At 44.2% G+C, this 21,449-nt stretch overlaps 1 protein-coding gene across 3 annotated transcripts in view; it reads right to left on the bottom strand.

The window, feature by feature from the left end:
* The window catches only part of slc2a9l2 (solute carrier family 2 member 9, like 2), a 309,216-nt gene that overhangs the window by 17,580 nt on the left and 270,187 nt on the right, over positions 1–21,449 (bottom strand). For all 3 annotated transcript variants that reach the window (XM_055644635.1, XM_055644618.1, XM_055644628.1), the window contains exon 12: positions 12,894–13,021. In XM_055644635.1, the coding sequence (XP_055500610.1) occupies positions 12,894–13,021 (128 nt within the window). The remainder of the gene's footprint in view (positions 1–12,893; positions 13,022–21,449) is intronic.

The following is a 21,449-nucleotide window of genomic DNA, read 5'->3' as shown; positions in this document are numbered from 1 at the left end:
AGTGCGGAAACAGGCCCTTCAGCCCACCGAGTCCGCACCGACCTGTGATCGCTGCACATTAACACACGCAAGGGACAATTTACATTTAGATCAAGCCAATTAGCTTACAAGTCTGTACATCTTTGGAATGTGGGAGGAAACTGAATATCTCAGAGAAAACCCACGCAGGTCACCGGGAGAACCTACACCGCAGTTCGGATCGAACCCGGGTCGCTTGCACTGCAAGCGTTGTAATGCAGCTGTTGGTAATGGGTTGTTCCGTTTGGCAGCATGATCTGACTGATGTTTTGTCTCATTATGTTTTATAATCTCTTGCAATGAAGGTCGTGTTAAAGTCCACTCAACTATCTATTCTGGAGACACAAAGACTGGCAGGTGTTGGAATCTTTGGCAAAACACAAAGTGCATGAGCAACTCAGCCGGTAAGGCAACATGTGTGGAGAATATGGCAAATAGCATTTGGGGGTCGGGACCCTTCTTCAGCCTGAACAAAACTTCCAACTGAAAACATCATCTGTCCATTACCTCGACAGACGCTGCCCGACCTGCTGAGTTCCTGCAGAACATTGTTTTATTTATATTTTTAGAGATACAGCACGGAAACGGGTTATTCGGCCCATCGAGTCCATACCAACCAGCGATCACCGATACACTGGTTCTATCACACTAGGGACAATTTAAAGAAGCCAATTTACTGCACATCTAACTTAATATATGATGAGCGTTTGACGGCACTGGACCGATAGTCGCTGGAGTTTAGAAGAATGAGCTGGGACCTCATTGATATGTACAGAATAGTGAAAGGCTTAGATCGAGTGGATGTGGAGAGGATGTTCTCACTAGTGGGAGAGTCTAGGACTGGAGGTCATAGCCTCAGAATTAAAGGACTTTCTTTTAGGAAGGAGATGAGAAGGAATTTCTTTAGTCAGAGGGTGGTGAATCTGTGGAATTCTTTGCCACAAGGCTGTAGAGGCAAAGTCAGTGGATATATTTAAGGCAGAGATAGATAGATTTTTGATCAGTATAGGTGTCAGAGGTTATAGGGAGAAGGCAGGAGAATGTGGTTAGGAGGGAGAATTCCACGATTGAATGGACGTAGACTTGATGGGCCGAATAGCCTAATTCTGCGACCATAACTTACGATCTTATGATCTTTAGTATGTGGGTGGAAACCGGTGCACCCTGAGAGAACCCACCGGATCACAGGAAGAATGTATAAACTCAGGACTGAACTGATGTCGGAATGGCGGCGCGGCTCTGGCTGCAGCGGCTTACCGGCGGTCCCGTTGTCTTTGTGTTTTTTATGTTGTTTATTTTGTTTGGTTAGTCTAGTTTTTTTGGTTTTAGCTTGTGTTTTTTGGGGGGGGGGGTTGAAACGGGGTTTGCAGTCTCTCCCTGCGGGGGAATACGACCTTTTTGTCGTATTCCCCTTCTCTGCCTCCGTCTGTGCTGAGGCCTAATGGAGCTGACGACCTCGAGGCTCCGGAGGCAGAGCACCGTCAGGACTCGCTCTGAGCTCGCTCCCGTGAGGGTGGTCCGGCTCAGGGCTGGAAGAGGTTGGGACGCTCCCGTGAGGACGGCCAGCCCGAGGGTGGAACGAGGCTCCCGTCGGAGCGGCCGAGCTCGGGAAGGTGCGGCGCTGGCAGCCCGAGGGAGGTTCGGCACCCAAGTCGGGGCAGCCCAGCCCGGGGAAGAAGCGACGCCCAAGTCGGGGCAGCCCGGTCCGGGGGAGGTTCGGCGCCCAAGTCGGGGCGGCCCAGCCCGAGGCTGAAGACGGCACAGTACTCACGTGAGGGTGGCTGGGATGGTGTTCTGGCGGCGGTGGCCTGAGTCCGGGGTTCGGCCGCGGGCCAGCAGCTGCTTCTGCAGGACTGGTGGGCGGCAGCTTCAACCACCCCGGGCCGCGGTGTTTGAGCCGCGGGACTGTTCTTAACATCGCCCGGGGGGGGGGGGGGGTATCGCCCCAGCGCAGAGGGAGAAGAGGAGGGAAGAGACTGCGACCTAAGACTTTTGCCTCCATCACAGTGAGGAGATGCTGGGTGGACTCACTGTGGTGGATGTTAATGTGTGTTTATTGTTGTTTTATTGTATGGTATTATATGTATGACTGCTGCAATTTCGTTCAGACTTCGGTCTGAATGACAATAAAAGGCTATCTATCTATCTATCTATCTATCTATCTATCTATCTATCTATCTATCTATCTATCTATCTATCTATCTATCTATCTATCTATCTATCTATCTATCTATCTATCTATCTATCTATCTATCTATCTATCTATCTATCTATCTATCTATCTATCTATCTATCTATCTATCTATCTATCTATCTATCTATGCCTCCGGTGCTGTAAGGCAGCAACTCTACCGCTGCACCACTGTTGTGTTTTGCTCAACAATACCTTCTGCTAGTTACAGTCTCAACTACGTAATAAGACCTGGCACATTCCCCACTAATGACACTGAGTTAATAGTCCGCAGCTCATGGTATTCTCTCCTCTCTTTCATAGATGCATTATATCCTCTTTTGAATCTAAACCAGCTGAAAGTTCAGATGTATGATGCTAAAATAATAGAATTGATTATATTAGAGAACAGAAGATAGACTCAAAATTGTGGAGTAATTCGGCAGGATTGGCAGCATCTCTGGAGAGAAGGAATGGGTGACGTTTGGGGTTGAGACCCTACCCCAGGCTCAACACAACCCGAAACGTCACCCATTCCTTCTCTCCAGAGATGCTGCCCGTCCCGCTGAGTTACTCCAGCATTTTGTGTCTGTCTATCTTCAGTTTAAACCAGCAGTTCCTTCCTATATATTAGAGAACAGCTTGTGAATTACTCTCCATCCGCATTTCAAATCCGAGAAGCAGGAGGAAGAACCGGTCACCTGCACTGGTCAAGCACCGAGTGCAACTGGTGAGAAGTTTATATTTCCAACTGACCTTTCCAGGCTGATGCAGAATAAAGAGCAATGCTTGACGCAACTAAACAGCAATTCAAGCTCAACAGTGAAAAGGGAATTGTCTGGGATGATCATGTGTATTTCTCGATATATCAAGTGAGACATTTCCTTTCTAATTTTATCCTTGGACTTTAATGTTAGCCACGCTTGGCTAAATAGTTGTCACTTGGAACAAAACTATTCACTATTGGTTAATCAGTAATTCAACTCTGCAGGCAAATAGTTTGTGATTTGTGTGATTTGTGATTTTTTCTCTCAATAACCAAAAGTTTGTAGCTTCCTTTAGCTCTGGTAGTTTATTTCATTCACATATATAAATTATATTTTTTTATTTTTAATGTTTTAATGTTTTATGTGTCATTCTTAATTGTTACTGTATGTCGTGTTATTACTTGCGAGCGGAGCACCAAGGCAAATTCCTTGTATGTGTACATACTTGGCCAATAAACGTATTCATTCATTCATGCATTCATCATTCATTCATTCATTCAATCATTCATTCATTCATTCATTCATTCATTCATTCATTCATTCATTCATTCATTCATTCAATCATGCATTCATTCAATGTTTAATCATGTCACAAGGCACTCGTTAGAGACCGTGGAAATAAGTGATCTTGCTGAGTGTTGAGATTCCTACAGTTGAAGGAAAGTTGAACACCTGGAATGTTTGAAGCTAATAACATTCCTCAGCTGATGGCACAGAGTTTGCTGCAACCAATGACAAATATTAATTTTTTTACTTTTCCTTAAAATTGTTTGTTTAAATCAATTTGGGGTAGCAGGTGGGCTGGCTCTGTCCAGGAGTGGAGTTTACAATACAATAGACAATAGGTACAGGAGTAGGCCATTCGGCCCTTCGAGCCAGCACCGCCATTCAATGTAATCATGGTTGATCATCCCCAATCAGTACCTCGTTCCTGCCTTCTCCCCATATCCCCTGACTCTGTTATCTTTAAGAGCCCTATCTAGCTCTTTCTTGAAAGTATCCAGATAACTGGCCCCCACCACCCCCTGAGGCAGAGAATTCCACTCACAACTCGTCATCTCTGTTCTATGTGCTTACTCCGTATTTTTAAATAGGATTCATTGGCAGTGGTCTTGGAGGGGAGGATGCTCCTCAAACTGTGGAGCATCCTGGACAATCCAGCTCATCCCTTCCATGACCCACTGGTCAACCTGAGGAGTGCTTTTAGCAACAGATGCACCAACATGCAGCACAGAATGCTGCAGATCTTCCCCGTGGCTATCAAACTGTACAACTCCTCCCCTTCTGTCGTTGGGGTAGACTGACTCCCTTTATGAATAAATATCATCAGCAATTTATCCTGGACCAGTCATATCTAAGCAATGGTCAAGAAAGCAAACAAATGCCTCTACTGCCTTAGAAGGCTTAGGAAGTTTGGCATGTTGATCGGGATGCATTATAGTATAGTACTAGACTAAGTGGGACCCGTTGGGTCCCATGTTCACGCGGGAGGGCTGGTCCCCCGACGCAATATTCCACTTCTCCACCAATTCCAACATTCCTTGAAATTCCATTTCAAGCAGGGTGCAAGGCCACCAAATTCAGGTGCAGTATTCCTTGAAATTCTATTTCAAGCAGGGTGCAAGGCCACCAAATTCAAGTGTAGTTTCTTACCACTTCAAGCAGGGTGCAAGGCCACAGAATTCAAGTGTAGTTTCCAACCACTTCAAGCAGGGTGCAAGGCCACCAAATTCAAGTGCAGTTTCACACCACTTCAAGCAGGGTGGAAGGCCACCAAATTCAAGTGCAGTTTCATAGCATTTCCAGGAGGGTGCAAGGCCATCAAATTCAAATGCAGTTTCATACCATTTCATGCAGGGTGCAAGGCCACCACATTCAAATGCAGTTTCATACCATTTCAGGCAAGGCCACCACATTCAAATGCAGTTTCATACTATTTCAAGCAGGGTGAAACCACCATAAAACCACACAAAACACCACACTCACAGTTCAGTAGACATTCAGTGTGTTCAGTTGATTCACAGCTCAGACAGAGTCGTGACCTCTCCTGCCCCCATCATGCAGAGACTGAGCCACACCCACACTTCTGGGTTTTATAATCCATCCCCCTCCCACCGGAAAAGGTGTGGCCTTCATGGCGTGATTGACAGGAGAGAGATTCTCAACATTTTTTAAACACTAATAACACTTTTGTTTTTCATTGATGGGAACAATCCTCTGCACCTGATGGGCGCAGGGCGATTGAGTAAGATGGTCAAAAATCACAGCCGTAAGTGGTAGAGTTTTATCTAAAATCAATATAGTGCAAACAGGACTGTTGTCAAGTTTAGACAAACAACCATTTGCAGGCAGTGCCTTTTCACTTCAACCCAAATCCCCCAAACAACCATTTGCAGGCAGTGCCTTTTCACTTCAAGCCGAACCCCCCAAGCAGCCATTTGCAGACAGTGCCTTTTCACTTCAACCCAAACCACCATTTGCAGGCAGTGCCTTTTTACTTCAACCCAAACCCCCCAAACAACCATTTGCAGGTAGTGCCTTTTTACTTCAAACCAACCATATTTTCAAACCACATTAAGGGCACTCATAGTTGAGTAGACATGTGTTCAGTGTTATTCAGAGCTCAGAGATGTGACCCTCTGGCTTCCATCTTGCAGAGACTGAGTGAGGCACACCACTTCCTAGTTTTATAGTCCCTCCCCCTCCCTCCAGCAGGGGCAACAGAGAGAATGGGGAATTTTTTTTAAGCATTAATATATCTCAGATTTTTTATCGATGGGAAAAATCCTCTGGTCTCGGAAGGCGGAAGTGGGCTCTGAGCGAGGTGGCCAAAAATGACGGTAGGTGGCTGCGTTCTCTCGGAAATCACAGCACAGTGGGCCAAAAGCGGTCAAAATCAGACTTTTAGTAATATAGAAGATGGGAACAGCTCCATCCAAATCCACAAGATATTGCTGAGTTGTGGACGTACTGCAGTCCAGATCATCACACATACAACCCTTCCACGGACTCCATCTACACTCCACATAGCCTCGGTAAGGCCACCAGCATAATCATCGACTAGTATCACCCCAGTCACTCCCTCTGCAATAAGGCAAGAGGTGCCAAAGTTTGGAATGCATAGCTCCAAATTCAGGGAAAGTTTCATCCTGGCTGTATTCAGGCAAGTGAGCCCTCCTCTCACCAGCTAGAGTGCGGCCCTGACCTCCCTTCTACTTCATGGGTGACCTTTGAACTATCAATGATCAGACTTTATCGGCATTTATCTTGCTCTAAATGTTATACACTTTCTCCTATATCTGTACGCTGTGGGTGGTTTGTGTCTGTAATCATATGTTGTCTTTGCATTGACTTTATAGTACACAACTAAAAGCTTTTCACTGTGCCTCGGTGCACTTGACATAATAAACTAAACTGAACTAAACTAAACAGACAAAGAAGTATAATTTATCCTAACTGCAACTTTAATTTTTTTTGTCTCACCATATCATAGATTCTCCCTTTGTTCTGCTCTTCCCCCCCCCCCCCCACCTTCTCCGATGCTGAAATCGATTTGTTTTCTGTCCTAGAATCGTACAGGACTGAAACAGGCCCTTCAGCCCAACTCTTCCATGCCAATCCAGATATCCCATGTAGACTCATATGTCTGATCCTGGCCCATATCCCCCTAAACCTTCCCCATCCATTTACCTAGCCAAATGTATTTTAAAATTTGTTATTGCAACTGCCTAATTACTTCATCTGCTGCTCATTACATATATCCACTATCCTCTGTGTGAAAAAGCCAACCCTCTACTCTCTCACTTTCAATGTATGCTCTCTAGTTCTTGATTCTCCAATGCTTGGAAAAATACTCCAGGCATTCACTCTATCTACAGTATTCCCATCTCAGTTATACATCTCTATAAGATTACCCAGTTCTAACATTCACCCTGTTTCCTGTTTTGTTTTAGATTATCCCATACCCATAGAGACAGTGTAGCCAATGAAATTAAATCTCTCCCCCTTTCTCATTTCCTTTCTTCCCTTTCTATTTGTCATATTTTAACTGGCAAAGATGCATTACATGGTGCAAAGAAACATAGGTCACTGCTTTACTCAGAGGGGTCAGTGTTGAAGTGAATCATGTTGGTATTCCAGGTAGAATAACCTTTCCCTTGTCAAGTTATGTTGTGTGGGGAATGCTGATGGCAGAGAATGGTTCTTGGCTGGAGTGCCTCAGGAAGTGTACGCGGTTGTGCAGGGAACAAGGTGGGCAAACAGGAGAATTAATGACTGGGACCATTCATGGCAGGAAGCTGGAAAGAATGGGGTGTGGGAGCACTGAAACAGGAGTGATAAGGCAATGGATTAAAACCAAATATCATAGAAGGCTGGAAAGCTTGCAGCAGAGAAGATGGACATAGATTTAATTTAGTTTTAGACAACGGACAATAGACAATTGGTGCAGGAGTAGACCATTCGGCCCTTTGAGCCAGCACCGCCATTCACTGTGATCATGGCTGATCATCCATAATCAATATCCCGTTCCTGCCTTCTCCCCATATCCCTTGACTTCGCTATCTTTAAGAGCTCTATCTAACTTTCTCATGAAAGTATCCAGAGAATTGGCCTCCACTGCCTTCTGAGGCAGAGAATTCCACAGATTCACAACTCGCTGGGTGAAAAAGCTTTTCCTCATCTCCGTTTTAAATGGCCTGTCCCTTATTCTTAAACCGTGGCTCCTGGTTCTGGAGATACATAACATTTATGTATAACATTTAGTTTAGAGATACAATGAGGAAACAGGCCCTTCGGCCCAATGAGTCCGCACCGACCAGCGATCCCCGCACCTTAACATTATCTTACACACACTCGGGACAATTTACCCTTATACCAAGTATACCAAGTCAATTAACCTGCAAACGTGTACCTCTTTGGAGTGTGGGAGGAAACTGAAGATCTTGGAGAAAACCCACGCGGTCACAGGGGGAATGTTCAGACAGTACCCGTAGTCGAGATCGAACCGGGGTCTCTGGTGCTGCAAGCGCTGTAAGGCAGCAACTCTACCGCTGTGCCACCATGCCGCTCTAAGATGAAGTACTAATTGAAGAAGCAGGCATCGCCTTTTTACTCAAAAATAACTATCCATGTGAACTATCACTAAATTGGTGCAATGCATTCAATCTCTGGAAGTGGCGGCGCTGCCTGCAGTCAGTCTGTTTTTTTTTGTTTTTTGTTTTTTTGTCCTGTTTTAGTTAAATTTTAGTTTATTAGGTTATGTTATATGGGGGGGGGGTGGAACATGTTTTTGGTCTCTTCCTTCGGGGGAATGTGACTTTTTCTTGTCGTATCCCCCTTCTCTGCCTCCGTCTGCACTGAGGCCTAATGGCGGAGCTGGCGGCCTCCAACTGGGACCGACCTCGAGGCTCCGGAGGTAGAGCCAGCCAGGACTTACCAACGCGAAGCTGGCTGACTTCGGGCTGCGGCGGCGTTCCGGTGGCGGCGACCTGAATTCGGGGCTCGGCCACGGGCCCAGTGTACAACATCGTCGGAAACTCGCAGGTCACAGGTTGGTGACCTGGTTTTCCGGAGCTCCCGCAACTACAGCTGCGTCCGCTGGACTGGAGGGGGCAGCTTCGGCAGCTTCGACCACCCCAGGCCACGGAACTTGAACCGGCCCGTTCGTGGAGCTCGGATTCAGCCGCGGGACTGACTTACCATCACCCAGTGGGGTCACAACAACGGAAGCCTGGATTGCCTCAGCGCAGAGGGAGAACAAGGAGGGAAGAGACAGAGATTTTAAGACTTTTGCCTCCATCACAGTGAGGAGGTGCCTGGTGAACTCACTGTGGTGGATGTTAATTTGTGTTTATTGTGTGTTTTTGTTATTTGTTACTATATGTATGACTGCAGGCACGAAATTTCGTTCAGACCGAAAGGTCTGAATGACAATAAAGGAATTCAGATTCAGATTCTTATTTATGCCAATTAACTTCCTAACCGCCTACAGTATTGTATTAATGTACAGTCGCTGAACAACAATTTCAAGTAGGACTGCAGCAGGCTTCCTGAATAGAGTACTCATGATTTTCTATATGGAACAGTGAGGTGCTTATTATTAATCCATATTGTCTGAAAGAATCATCATTTTCATAACTGGGTCTATCTGTATCTTTATTTCCAAATCTGTTGAATTTTTAATTATAGGTTAATGCTTATCAAAGTAAAAAACTCTCCTTTTGCAGATACTTGGATTAGCAAAGATGGACACTAAGATTATTTCTACAATCTACTGCATTTCATAATTTATTGGTGCTAAATGGAATGAAGCAGAAAACATCTATACATAGTTTTCTTTCACAGTGGAAGCAAGTACCTTGCTTCTCAGGTTTATGGGACAAAATAAAATTGTTTACCACAAACCTTTTGCTGCTTCAATCATATGTACATGAGAAGCACATACAGATGGAAGAGCTCCTAAAACTGGACAAGAGCTCAACTAAGCAGGAAAAAATACTTCTATCCTAAAAGACAAGTTGTAACTGATTTTATAAATATTGATCAATATGTAAGGATCATGTAGAATCAAAGTTTGGTAACAATTTGGGTTTTATTTGGACTTGTTTTTATGGCAATTGCAGAAACATTCCCATGCCTATGAAAGTAAAGATAATCAGTAGTTCTTTAAGAACGTAACATTGTGTTCTTGTTCCCTTGTCTTTTTGAAAAAGTCAAGGAAAATCGAACATGTCCATTGAATCGAGTCTGAAGAAGGGGTATCGACCCAAAAAGTCACCCATTTCTTCTCAGAGATGCTGCCTGTCCCGCTGAGTTACTCCAGCTTTTTGTGTCTACCTTCGAATCCAAGGTGAACATTGTTTTTCTGACTTTTACTGACCGAGTCTCTCTCCTTCGCGCCAATTTCTTTGTCAGGTCTGATGCTAAACTACACTTGGAAGTTAATCCTGGATCTGTTTCCAACATCCTTCAAATAAATGCATTCCAGGTCATAGCAATTTATTGATAAGGAAGAAGGATGCTTTTCATTTACCTCTGGGTTACTTCATATCTCTGGCTGCTGGAATAGTTTCTCCCTATCTCTACTCTTTATAAATGTGTTCATCTTTATTGCATCTACATTATCTATATTATTTTTTGCTACAGGAACAATTCCAGATAGTAAACTTTGTATTTCCCAACATCACACATGAAAATAGATGTGATAAGCTGCCTGCAAGAAAAAATAATGTGTGCTCACCCACAACACTTACAATTGAGGTAATGACTGTGTCCTGTACAGTATGTGAGTTACAAATGATTCTGGTGCTCTGGCATCTACCTGCACTTAATAATACTAATGCAACCTAATAATGCGTGGTTCAAATTATATTTTCTTCTTTTGTTGACTGAGCTTTTGGTGCCTCTTTGATGAAGCCGAATTTTAGTTAAAAATATAAGAATATATTAAATTGGTTTCTGGGCTAGCTTACAGCTTACATTTAGTGTCAAATTAGGCTTTCCTCAGGTTGCGGGGTGTGTGAGATAACATTGTCTCCCAAGTGAAGGAGCTAGAGAGATATCTTTGGAAGTGAGAGGCCATAAACCAAATGACCAATGTTTATGGGGGAGGAGGCAATAAAGGAAGAGAGAAATAAACAGTCACATCTTTGTAAACAAATGACCTATGTTTATGAGGGACCAAATGACAGAGGAAGCAGTGAAAAGAGCTAGGGGTGGTCTATTTGGAGATAAAGCAAATAGCCAATGTTTTTAGTATATCTTGTACCATGTAAAAAAAAGGTTTGATGTGATGCATTCTGTGGAAACCTTTTCCAGTACCTCTGACCATGACTAATGTCTGTGGAATGTGATAAGGGGTAAAAAAACCCTATTTAAGGCAATGTAATTCTGTTGTTAAGAGAAGGTGGCTGAGGACAGTCAAGTGTCTGTGTTGGTCACTTGACTGGAGTTCTCCCTCCCTTCCATCGGCCGATGTTAAGTAAAGTTTTGAACTGGTCTACCAAACAGTTTGTGTGGTGTCTGTTTATTAAGAAGCGAACCTGGTTTAGAAGTTAAGATAAGTAGCTTTTTCATCTTCACACAGGCATTGGTTTCGGCAAGGCAGCCACAAATTTCAAATGGCCTGATTTATCCAGAAAACTGTGCATTTGTAAACTAGTCCCAAAGGTTCTAGCTTGGTCGTTGTTTTATTATTGTCCTATATACCTGAGCCTTGCTGGTAAGCAAATGATTTAATTTAGGCTGATTCATGTACATTCAGTGAACATTCAAAAACTCAATATTTCTTGAAATAACAAAAACAAATTAAATTTCTATTTGAATGCAGTTTAATATGATTTCAATTTGTACCCTTGGTAAAATATAGATGTTACGGGCAGAGGAAATATTAAATTAGAAAATATAATGGTCTGAAGATGTGAAAACCCTTTGATTGCTGTGAATCAAGCACTCTCTCAAGCAATTACTGTCACATCCCACACACATGGCCATTGGAGCAGTGCCAGGAGCTGGCCACTCACAAAAGATGTGATTTAAATCACAGGAAGGAAGGTTGCACAATGAAAGGAGAGATGGAAAAGAAAGAATCAAATAAACAATGGCATGAAACCAACAGATTAGCCAGCAAAAACAGCCAGTTTCCCCTTAAAGGGAACAGTTTCTCAGATGTCAATTGAGGGGAGTTATTAGTATTGAAAATTCTGTCAGAATCTGTTTAACACAGGAATAACAAATGCACAGCAAGAATGAATAAAGAGAGCAATACTGGAAATATGATTGTCGGAATTTCAAACCATGTTATAACACATAGAGAAATGAAGTTTGATAAAAATAATATATTTTTGTTGCTTGAAGGGGAATAACTGAATTTGACCAATTTGCTATGGGGCATAGAAGCGAACCTGATTGGGGACTGTGGTGAACTATTGTAGTCTGCCCTACAATTCTGGGATGTGAAGTATCTTGTTTACAGAATGTCAAGACATGATGCTGATTTTCGTCTATAAACCAATCATGCAAATGAATTATGAAATACAATAGACACCAGAATTAATATTTGGTTCCATCTCTGCATCACCATAACTCCAAACAATCACAATGGGAGATAAGAATGTATTTCCATAACTCATCAACATGAAATGAAAACTCAGAAGAATAGGAAGCGAAGATACAAAATTATGCACATTTGGAGCAGGTGCATGCTGTCCTGTTTATTAAACCAATTATAATGAAGAATAGATGGACCTATAAAAAACACTGCACAGAAATGTGTGTTTTAAAAAAAAAGGTATATTCAATTAATGTTGCAGCAATACTTATTTGGAATAAATACGTTGTGGATTTAGCAGATGGATGTTGTGCATGTAAGGGGCTAGGTAATGAGCATCAGGAGTGAACTGACTGTGGAATTTGTCAAATCCAATCTTCATTGTATCCATACGAACATCCCAACTGGTGTATTTTCCAGAAAAATAATCACAGATTGAGCAAAAGTAAACCTAATTGTGTTCCACTCCAATGCCCATGAGGTTCTAATGCCAATTATGTTACTGCTTGTGAAGATAGACACAAAATGCTGGAGTAACTCAGCAGGTCAGGCAGCATCTCGGGAGAGAAGAAATGAGTGACACGAAAAAGGGTCTTGACCCGAAACGTCACCCATTTCTTCTCTACAGAGATGCTGCCTGTCCCACTGAGTTACTCCAGCATCCTGTGTCTAAGCATTAAAATTGTGATGGAAGTAGATTTAAACATTCAGAAGGGAATTGGGTAAATAACAAAAGAGAAAATACATTGAAAGACTACATGGAATGAGCAGCGCTGCAAGGTCAACTGGAAATCTCCTTCAATGGGTTAATATAGTTGTGATGACCTGAATGAGGCCCTTCTGTGGTGGACACATACAGTTCAGTGCTAAAGTTCTGTTTAGACCATACCTGAATGAATGGGAATAGAAGTCCAACCAAAAAGTTGGAAAGCCACATCACAGTCCCTCCAATCATGAATGCTGAAGATCGACAAGATTGGTCAAACATCTCACTCGTTAGCACAAAAGGAATCCCACCTGAAAGTAAGGGAAGTGTTACAGTCAGACTTAATGCTAGTTAATGCACTTAAGAGCATCATACAGATTCTGAGGTTTAAAAAAAACACAGGGTGGCGCAGCGGTAGAGTTGCTGCCTTACAGTGCTTCCAGCACCAGAGACCCGGGTTCGATCCTGGCCTAGGGTGTTACCTCTGTGAAGTTTGCACGTTCTTCCTGTAACCGCATAGGTTTCCTCTGGGTGCTCTGGTTTCTTCCAACATCCCAAAGGCATGGGCAGTCACAGTGGCGCAGCAGTAGAGTTGCTGCCCTACAGCACTTTCAATGCCGTAGACCCAGGTTCGATCCTGACTTCAGTGCTCTCTGTACGGAGTTTGTACGATCTCCCCGTGACTGCGTGGATTTTCTCCGAGATCTTCGTTTTCCTCCCACACTCCAAAGACGTACAACTTGGTAGGTCAATTGGTTTTGTATAAATTGTCACTAGTGTGTAGGATAGTGTTAATATGCGGGAATCGCTGGTGGGCCGAAAGTGCCTGTTTCCGTGCTGTATCTCTGAACTAAAACTAAACTAAACTAAATATGCTGGAGCAACTCAGCGGGTCAGGCAGCATCCCTGGAGAACATGGATGAGTGACAACTCGGATTGGGACCCTTCTTCAGACTCAGACTAAGCTGAAAACCACCAGGTTCATATCTGAAGGAATATTTTTAGTTTTTAGAGATACAGCACAGAAACCCGGCCCACCGAGTCCGCACCGACCAGCGATCCCCGCAACACTGTCCCACACCCACTAGGGACAATTTTTACACTAATACCAAGCCAATTTACCTACAAACCTGTATGTCTTTGGAGTGTGGGAGGAAACCGAAGATCTTGGAGAAAATCCACGCGAGTCACAGGGAGAAAGTGCAAACTCCGTACAGACAGCACCCGTAGTCAGGATCGAACCTGGGTCTCCGGCGCTACAAGCGCTGTAAGGCAGCAACTCTACCGCTGCGCCACCGTGACGCCCATGTGCAGCAGCATGCAGAAGATAGAACAGTTCGGTTGAACATTTCTACCTTTGTCGGCACCACTTGTATACGTACTTCTCGTGAGGTCCTCTGTTTGATTTTACCAGGTTGTGAGCAAAACGAGGCATTTCACTGCGTACTTAGGTACTGCACACGTGACAATAAAATATAATTGAATTATTGAATTGACATCACCAACACTAAATTGGGTTGTATGCTGTGTTGAGTTTACCTTTGGTGCAAGTTATTAAATTACCAGGGAAGATTGGGGAATTGGGCAGAATTCATGCAAGTTCACGATATTTTAAGGTAATTGGTACGATCACCATTTCTCCTAACTTTTTGCAGATAAAGTTTTCAAGCAAAGCACATGGACACAATAATTTAGTGTGATAGAGCAACATATTTCTCATTTTGATCAGGGTTTTGAGGGCATGTTAATTCAGTGTAGGTTGTTAGATGTGATCGCAGTGCACGGTGCTGAGTGTGATCACAGTGATTCTTTGTTGAGTGTAATCACAGTGCACTATGCTGAGTGTGATCACAGTGATTCTTTGTTGAGTGTGATCGCTACACGGTGCTGAGTCTGATCACAGTGCACTATGCTGAGTGTGATCACTACACGGTGCTGAGTGTGATCACAGTGTTCCTTGCAGAGTGTGATCACAGTGATTCCTTGTTGAGTGTGATCACTGTGCACTATGCTGAGTGTGATCACTACACGGTGCTGAGTGTGATCACAGTGTTCCTTGCAGAGTGTGATCACAGTGCACTATGCTGAGTGTGATCACAGTGCATTGTGCGGGGCCGCTGCCTTCAAGGATATACGTGGATACTGGTGGTGGGCGTCAGCCGTGCTGTCCTGCAGAGGATGCCCGGCTTCTACCGGGACCCGCTGAGAATCTGGAACCTGGTTGCCGTCAACCGGGCCCCCCCCCCCACCGCCGGCAGAGGGGAGAGCGGCCGACCCTTGTCCCGCCGCACCGGGTGTCAGGGGAGACTCGAACATGTGGAGTACTTGTGGCTGAGAAAACCCCCGCTTGTCAGACTTTTCGGGAGCCAATCCCACACAACTTGAGCCTCCTTTCCTTGACCCCCTTCATCTCCCTCCGAGACGCAGGGAGGTGTGTCCTGTACGGGCTCCACCTCCACACCCTGCACTTCCTCACCCTGGTCCACCGTCCGGACACTAAGTGAAGGTCGGTGTTGCCTTTTGGACGTGGGAGCGCCCCCCAGTTGCCACGTCAACATGGCGCCACTTCCACCCCCTGAAGTGCCCAACGGTCCCGGAAATCCCCCGTGGACAGCGCGTTGTTCCTTTCTATTACCACGCGGGCACGGACGTAACCCCGGAAATGGGGCAGGCAGCCGGCTCGGGCAGAGCCCTCTTCCGCCTGGCAGAGGAGGACAAAGGGCTTAATTAGGAAAGGAAAAATGGATTATGAAAGAAAACTGGCAGGGAACATAAAAACTGACTGCAAAAGTTTTTATAGATATGTGAAAAGAAAGAGATTAGTTAAAACAAATGTAGGTCCCTTGCAGTCAGAAACAGGTGAGTTGATCATGGGGAACCAGGATATGGCGGACCAATTGAATAACTACTTTGGTTCCGTCTTCACTAAGGAAGACATAAATGTTCTGCCGGAAATAGCAGGGGCCCGCGGGTCAAAGGAAGTGGAGGAATTGAGTGAAATCCAGGTTAGTCGGGAAGTGGTGTTGGGTAAATTGAATGGATTAAAGGCCGATTAATCCCCAGGGCCAGATAGGCTGCATCCCAGAGTACTTAAGGAAGTAGCTCCAGAAATAGTGGATGCATTAGTAATAATCTTTCAAAACTCCTTAGATTCTGGAGTAGTTCCAGAGGATTGGCGGGTAGCAAATGTAACCCCACTTTTTAAGAAGGGAGGGAGAGAGAAAATGGGGAATTACAGACCAGTTAATCTAACATCGGTAGTGGGGAAACTGCTAGAGTCAGTTATTAAAGATGGGTTAGCAGCACATTTGGAAAGTGGTGAAATCATTGGACAAAGTCAGCATGGATTTACGAAAGGTAAATCATGTCTGACGAATCTTATAGAATTTTTCGAGGATGTAACTAGTAGCGTGGATAGGGGAGAACCAGTGGATGTGGTGTATCTGGACTTCCAGAAGGCTTTCGACATAAGAGATTAGTATACAAACTTAAAGCACATGGCATTGGGGGTTCAGTATTGATGTGGATAGAGAACTGGCTGGCAAACAGGAAGCAAAGAGTAGGAGTAAACGGGTCCTTTTCACAATGGCAGACAGTGACTAGTGGGGTACCGCAAGGCTCAGTACTGGGACCCCAGCTATTTACAAATATATTAATGATCTGGATGAGGGAATTGAAGGCAATATCTCCAAGTTTGCGGATGACACTAAGCTGGGGGGGCAGTGTTAGCTGTGAGGAGGATGCTAGGAGACTGCAAGGTGACTTGGATAGGCTGGGTGAGTGGGCAAATGTTTGGCAGATGCAGTATAATGTGGATAAATGTGAGGTTATCCATTTTGGTGGCAAAAATGGGAAAGCAGTTTATTATCTAAATGGTGGCCGATTGGGAAAGGGGGCGATGCAGCGAGACCTGGGTGTCATGGTACACCAGTCATTGAAGGTAGGCATGCAGGCGCAGCAGGCAGTAAAGAAAGCGAATGGTATGTTGGCTTTCATAGCAAGAGGATTTGAGTATAGGAGCAGGGAGGTTCTACTGCAGTTGTACAGGATCTTGGTGAGACCACACCTGGAGTACTGCGTGCAGTTTTGGTCTCCAAATCTGAGGAAGGACATTATTGCCATAGAGGGAGTGCAGAGAAGGTTCACCAGACTGATTCCTGGGATGTCAGGACTGTCTTATGAAGAAAGACTGGATAGACTTGGTTTATACTCTCTAGAATTTAGGAGATTGAGAGGGGATCTTATAGAAACTTACAAAATTCTTAAAGGGGTTGGACAGGCTAGATGCAGGAAGATTGTTCCCGATGTTGGGGAAGTCCAGGACAAGGGGGTCACAGCTTAAGGATAAGGGGGAAATCCTTTAAAACCGAGATGAGGAGAACTTTTTTCACACAGAGAGTGGTGAATCTCTGGAACTCTCTGCCACAGAGGGTAGTTGAGGCCAGTTCATTGGCTATATTTAAGAGGGAGTTAGATGTGGCCCTTGTGGCCAAGGGGATCAGAGGGTATGGAGAGAAGGCAGGTACGGGATACCGAGTTGGATGATCAGCCATGATCATATTGAATGGCGGTGCAGGCTCGAAGGGCCGAATGGCCTACTCCTGCACCTAATTTCTATGTTTCTATGTTTCACTCACCCACACTCTCAGCCTTTATCCAGCACTATTTTCATCTACAAGCCATTGTTAACTCACTGTTTCTCCTGCATGTCATGGCAGAGCAGCTCCAAAAGTTAGCCACTTAGAGTGGCATGTTCCATATGCAGTTACATCCTCAAGAAGACAGACATAAGATGCTGGAGTAACTCAGCAGGACAGGCAGCCTCTTTGGAGAGAAGGAATGGGTGACGTTTCGGGTCAAGACTTCTTGAGACCCTGAGGAAGGGTCTTGACCCGAAAAGTCACCCATTTCTTCTCTCCAGAGATGCTGCCTGTCTCACTGAGATACATCAGCATCTTGTGTCTGTCTTTTGTGTAAACCAGCATCTGCAGTTCCTTCCTACACCCTCAAGAAGATACAGTCAAGCTCGCAAATGACATCTAAGGAACTACGGAGATCTTTGTAGATATGCTCATCTGGATCTTCAAGAAAACTTACGATATCTGGGTCAGAGTACAGCTTCAGAATGATAAATGGCAAGTTGTTGCCACTTTGTGCCAGTTAAGTTAATGGCAAAGACCATCTGCAACCAAAAATAATGGCCGAAACCAACTCAACTTGAAATTTAATTACATGAGCATTGCCAAATCCCCATACTGAGGGTCACCACTGACCAGGTGATTAATGACCACTAACTCAAATTTCACTGCACCAATTGGTGTATGTGACAATAAATTTCCTTTGTCCTTTGTCCTTTGTCCAGGTAGTCACTTTGACCTGATATATTTCCTTACCATGGCTGCAGAGAAGGGACACAACCCCTCAATTCACAAAGCATTTCCACCTCCTACAAAGTATACATTAGGTTCTTATTGTGTAGGGGGGAACTGCAGATGCTGGTTTACACCAAAAACCGACACAAAATGCCGGGGTAACTTAGCGGGACAGGCAGCATCACTGGATAGAAGGAATGGGTGATGTTTTGGGTCTGAAGATAGGTCTGGACCGAAATGTCACCCATTCCTTCTCTTCAGAGATGCTGCCTGTCCTGCCAAGTTAGTTCAGCTTTTTGTGTCTATCTTTAGGGTTATTTTTTGCCTGGATAAGACCAGGATCAATTGAAAAACTGAAAACATGGATCACTTTATTACCACCCTCAATAATACTCTCTAGAATTTAGGAGATTGAGAGGGGATCTTATAGAAACTTACAAAATTCTTAAGGGGTTGGACAGGCTAGATGCAGGAAGATTGTTCCTGATGTTGGGGAAGTCCAGGACAAGGGGTCACAGCTTAAGGATAAGGGGGAAATCCTTTAGAACCGAGATGAGGAGAACTTTTTTCACACAGAGAGTGGTGAATCTCTGGAACTCTCTGCCACAGAGGGTAGTTGAGGCCAGTTCATTGGCTATATTTAAGAGGGAGTTAGATGTGGCCCTTGTGGCCAAGGGGATCAGAGGGTATGGAGAGAAGGCAGGTACGGGATACTGAGTTGGATGATCAGCCATGATCATATTGAATGGTGGTGCAGGCTCGAAGGGCCGAATGGCCTACTCCTGCACCTAATTTCGATGTTTCTATGTTTCTATGTTTCTATCACCCGAAGTTCCCACTGTTGCTCATTAAAGATACGCTGTGGCTGTCATGTGTACCATCTGCAAAACGGATGGCAGCAATACGTCAAGACTTATGGGCCTGTCCCACTTAGGCGAATTTTTGGCCGACTACAGGCGACTGCCGCAAAATTTAAAAATGTTGAAATTGTTTGCCGACAGTGGCGACATTTGTTGCTGTCGTAGGTTGTCGCCAGATGTCCATTAAAATTAGTCCCTGGCAGTTGCTTAAAGAGTCGCCTAAGTGGGACAGGCCCATCACTGAACATCACCTGTAATAAACATCAGGAAAGACATGATCATCAATTTCCTGCGTACTCTGTCAGCTTTAACTTATGCAACGACTGGCTTGGAAATATTGGTTTATTATTAATGTCGTAAGTACGGAAATACAGTGTCAACTTCATTTTGCATGCTAGACCTTCCTCATGTATCACTGGCTGCACATCTAGATTTGTCCACATTTCTTCATATCGTGAGCAGTTTTTGGCACCATATCTGAGGAAGGATGTGCTGGCCCTGGAGAGGATCCAGAGGAGGTTTGCAAGAATGATCCCAGGAATGAGTGGGTTAACATATGATGAGTGTTTGTGGGAGAGGAGGGGGGGGGGGGGTCATTGAATCTTATCGAATAGCGAAAGGCCTGGATAGAGTGGACATGGAGAGGATGTTTCCACTAGTGGGTGAGTCTAGGACTAGAGGGTTTGTAGCCTCAGAATTAAAGGATGTTCCTTTAGGAAGGAGATGAGGAGGAATTTCTTTAGTCAGAGGGTGGTGAATCTGTGGAATTATTTGCCACAGGATGCAGTGGATGCCAAGTACATGGATATTTTGAAGCGACAGATTCTTGATTAGTACAGGTGTCAGCAGTTATGGGGAGAATGCAGGAGAATGGGGTTAGCAGGGAGAGATAGATCAGCCATGATTGAATGACCTGATTCTGTTCCTATCACTTATGACCTTATGAAACAATTAAAAGTGGTGCTGGCAGCAACTCCCATATCACATTAGCGAGCAAGAATAAAGAGAAACTAAATGTAGAGAGTCCATGTTTCTTTCCCATCTGCTGCCCAAGTTACGAGTGTCTCAGTAAACTGTGGTGCCTAACTCTATCCTGCTCTCGATCAACAAAGCTATCAATTTCCTTTGTAAGCTTCATCACACATCCTTGTTCTTCAACATAACTGACACCAAAGGGAACATTGAAGGAAAAACAAGAACTGCAAGTCAATAATATGGAGACACTTTCATACTAGTTGCATCTAACTTAAAAGGATTCCATTCATAGCAACATGCGTCCAGACTGAAAAAAATCTCAACCCCATAGGCATTAGCCATTGTAAAGGTATATCAAAGACTTCTAAAGTTCCAAAGCTATAACAGCAGTTCTCCATTCATCTAATCTGCAATTCCTTCCAAGATCCTCCAAATAATTCTCCCAGTTTCAAACCTAGGAGTTTTTTCAAGATCAAGTCCACTATTGCAATTTATCAGAGACTGCAGGGTCAATGGGAGGTGCATCACCTGTGGATGTGTCAAGTGGACATCACAATCCTTGGCTGCTAGGGTGTATGTCTGGTATTCCTCGAGCAACTACCTACTGGAACCCACTGAAACGAGACATTTCTTTAGTCAGAGGGTGGTGAATCTGTGGAAACCAAGTCAGTGGATATTTTTAAGGCAGAGGTAGATAGATTCTTGATTAATACAGGTGACAGAGGTTATGGGGAGAAAGCAGGAGAATGGGGATAGGAGTGAGAGATAGATCAGCCGTGATTGAATGGCGGAGTGGCCCAACTTGATGGGCCGTATGGCCTAATTCTACTTCTTTAACTTATGACCTTATGGAAGTCTACATCCTTTGGAATTTCCATTATATCGAACCATTCCATAGGCCTGCTTGTCCTCCACAATGGTGGCTTCTTTTGAAGGCCAGTAAATCATATCTTTCAGCCCCAGTCTGAGATCTGCCACCTCTAGATCCTGATATAGTTTCTAAATGTTCTGATTATCCCCCAACAATACTACAGCAACAGGTCGCTCATGTTGCCTCAAGTTTTCTTACGGTAGCGGCGGAGAACTGGGTTCGATCCCGACTACGGCCGCTGTCTGTACGGAGTTTGTACATTCTCACCGTGACCTGCCTGACTTTTCATCGAGATCTTTGGTTCCCTCCCGCACTGCAAAAATGTACAGGTTTGTAGGTTAATTGGCTTAGGTTTGTATACTTGGTATAAGTGTAAATTGTTTATCGTGTGTAGGATAGTGTTAATGTGCAGGGATTGCTTGTCGGTGCGGAATTGGTGGGCCAAAGGACCTGTTTCCGCGCTGTATCTCTAAACTAAAAATAAAACTAAACCAATTATCTGTATATTGGTGCCTTTTCTCTTAGAAAATATAGAGATTGCGACAGGCATAGGAATATTGAAATGGTAACCTTTAGGTTCCAGTAAAATTTGATTGAGAATTCTCAAGTAGTCCTCTAAATCATTTACAATGGCCTTTAGAAATAATACATATAGTTAATA

The sequence above is a fragment of the Leucoraja erinacea genome, chromosome 1 (assembly GCF_028641065.1).
Source record: "Leucoraja erinacea ecotype New England chromosome 1, Leri_hhj_1, whole genome shotgun sequence".
NCBI classification, from domain to species: domain Eukaryota; kingdom Metazoa; phylum Chordata; class Chondrichthyes; order Rajiformes; family Rajidae; genus Leucoraja; species Leucoraja erinaceus.
The sequence above is the reverse complement of the archived record's forward strand: the minus strand, read 5'-3'. Positions and strand labels throughout refer to the sequence as shown.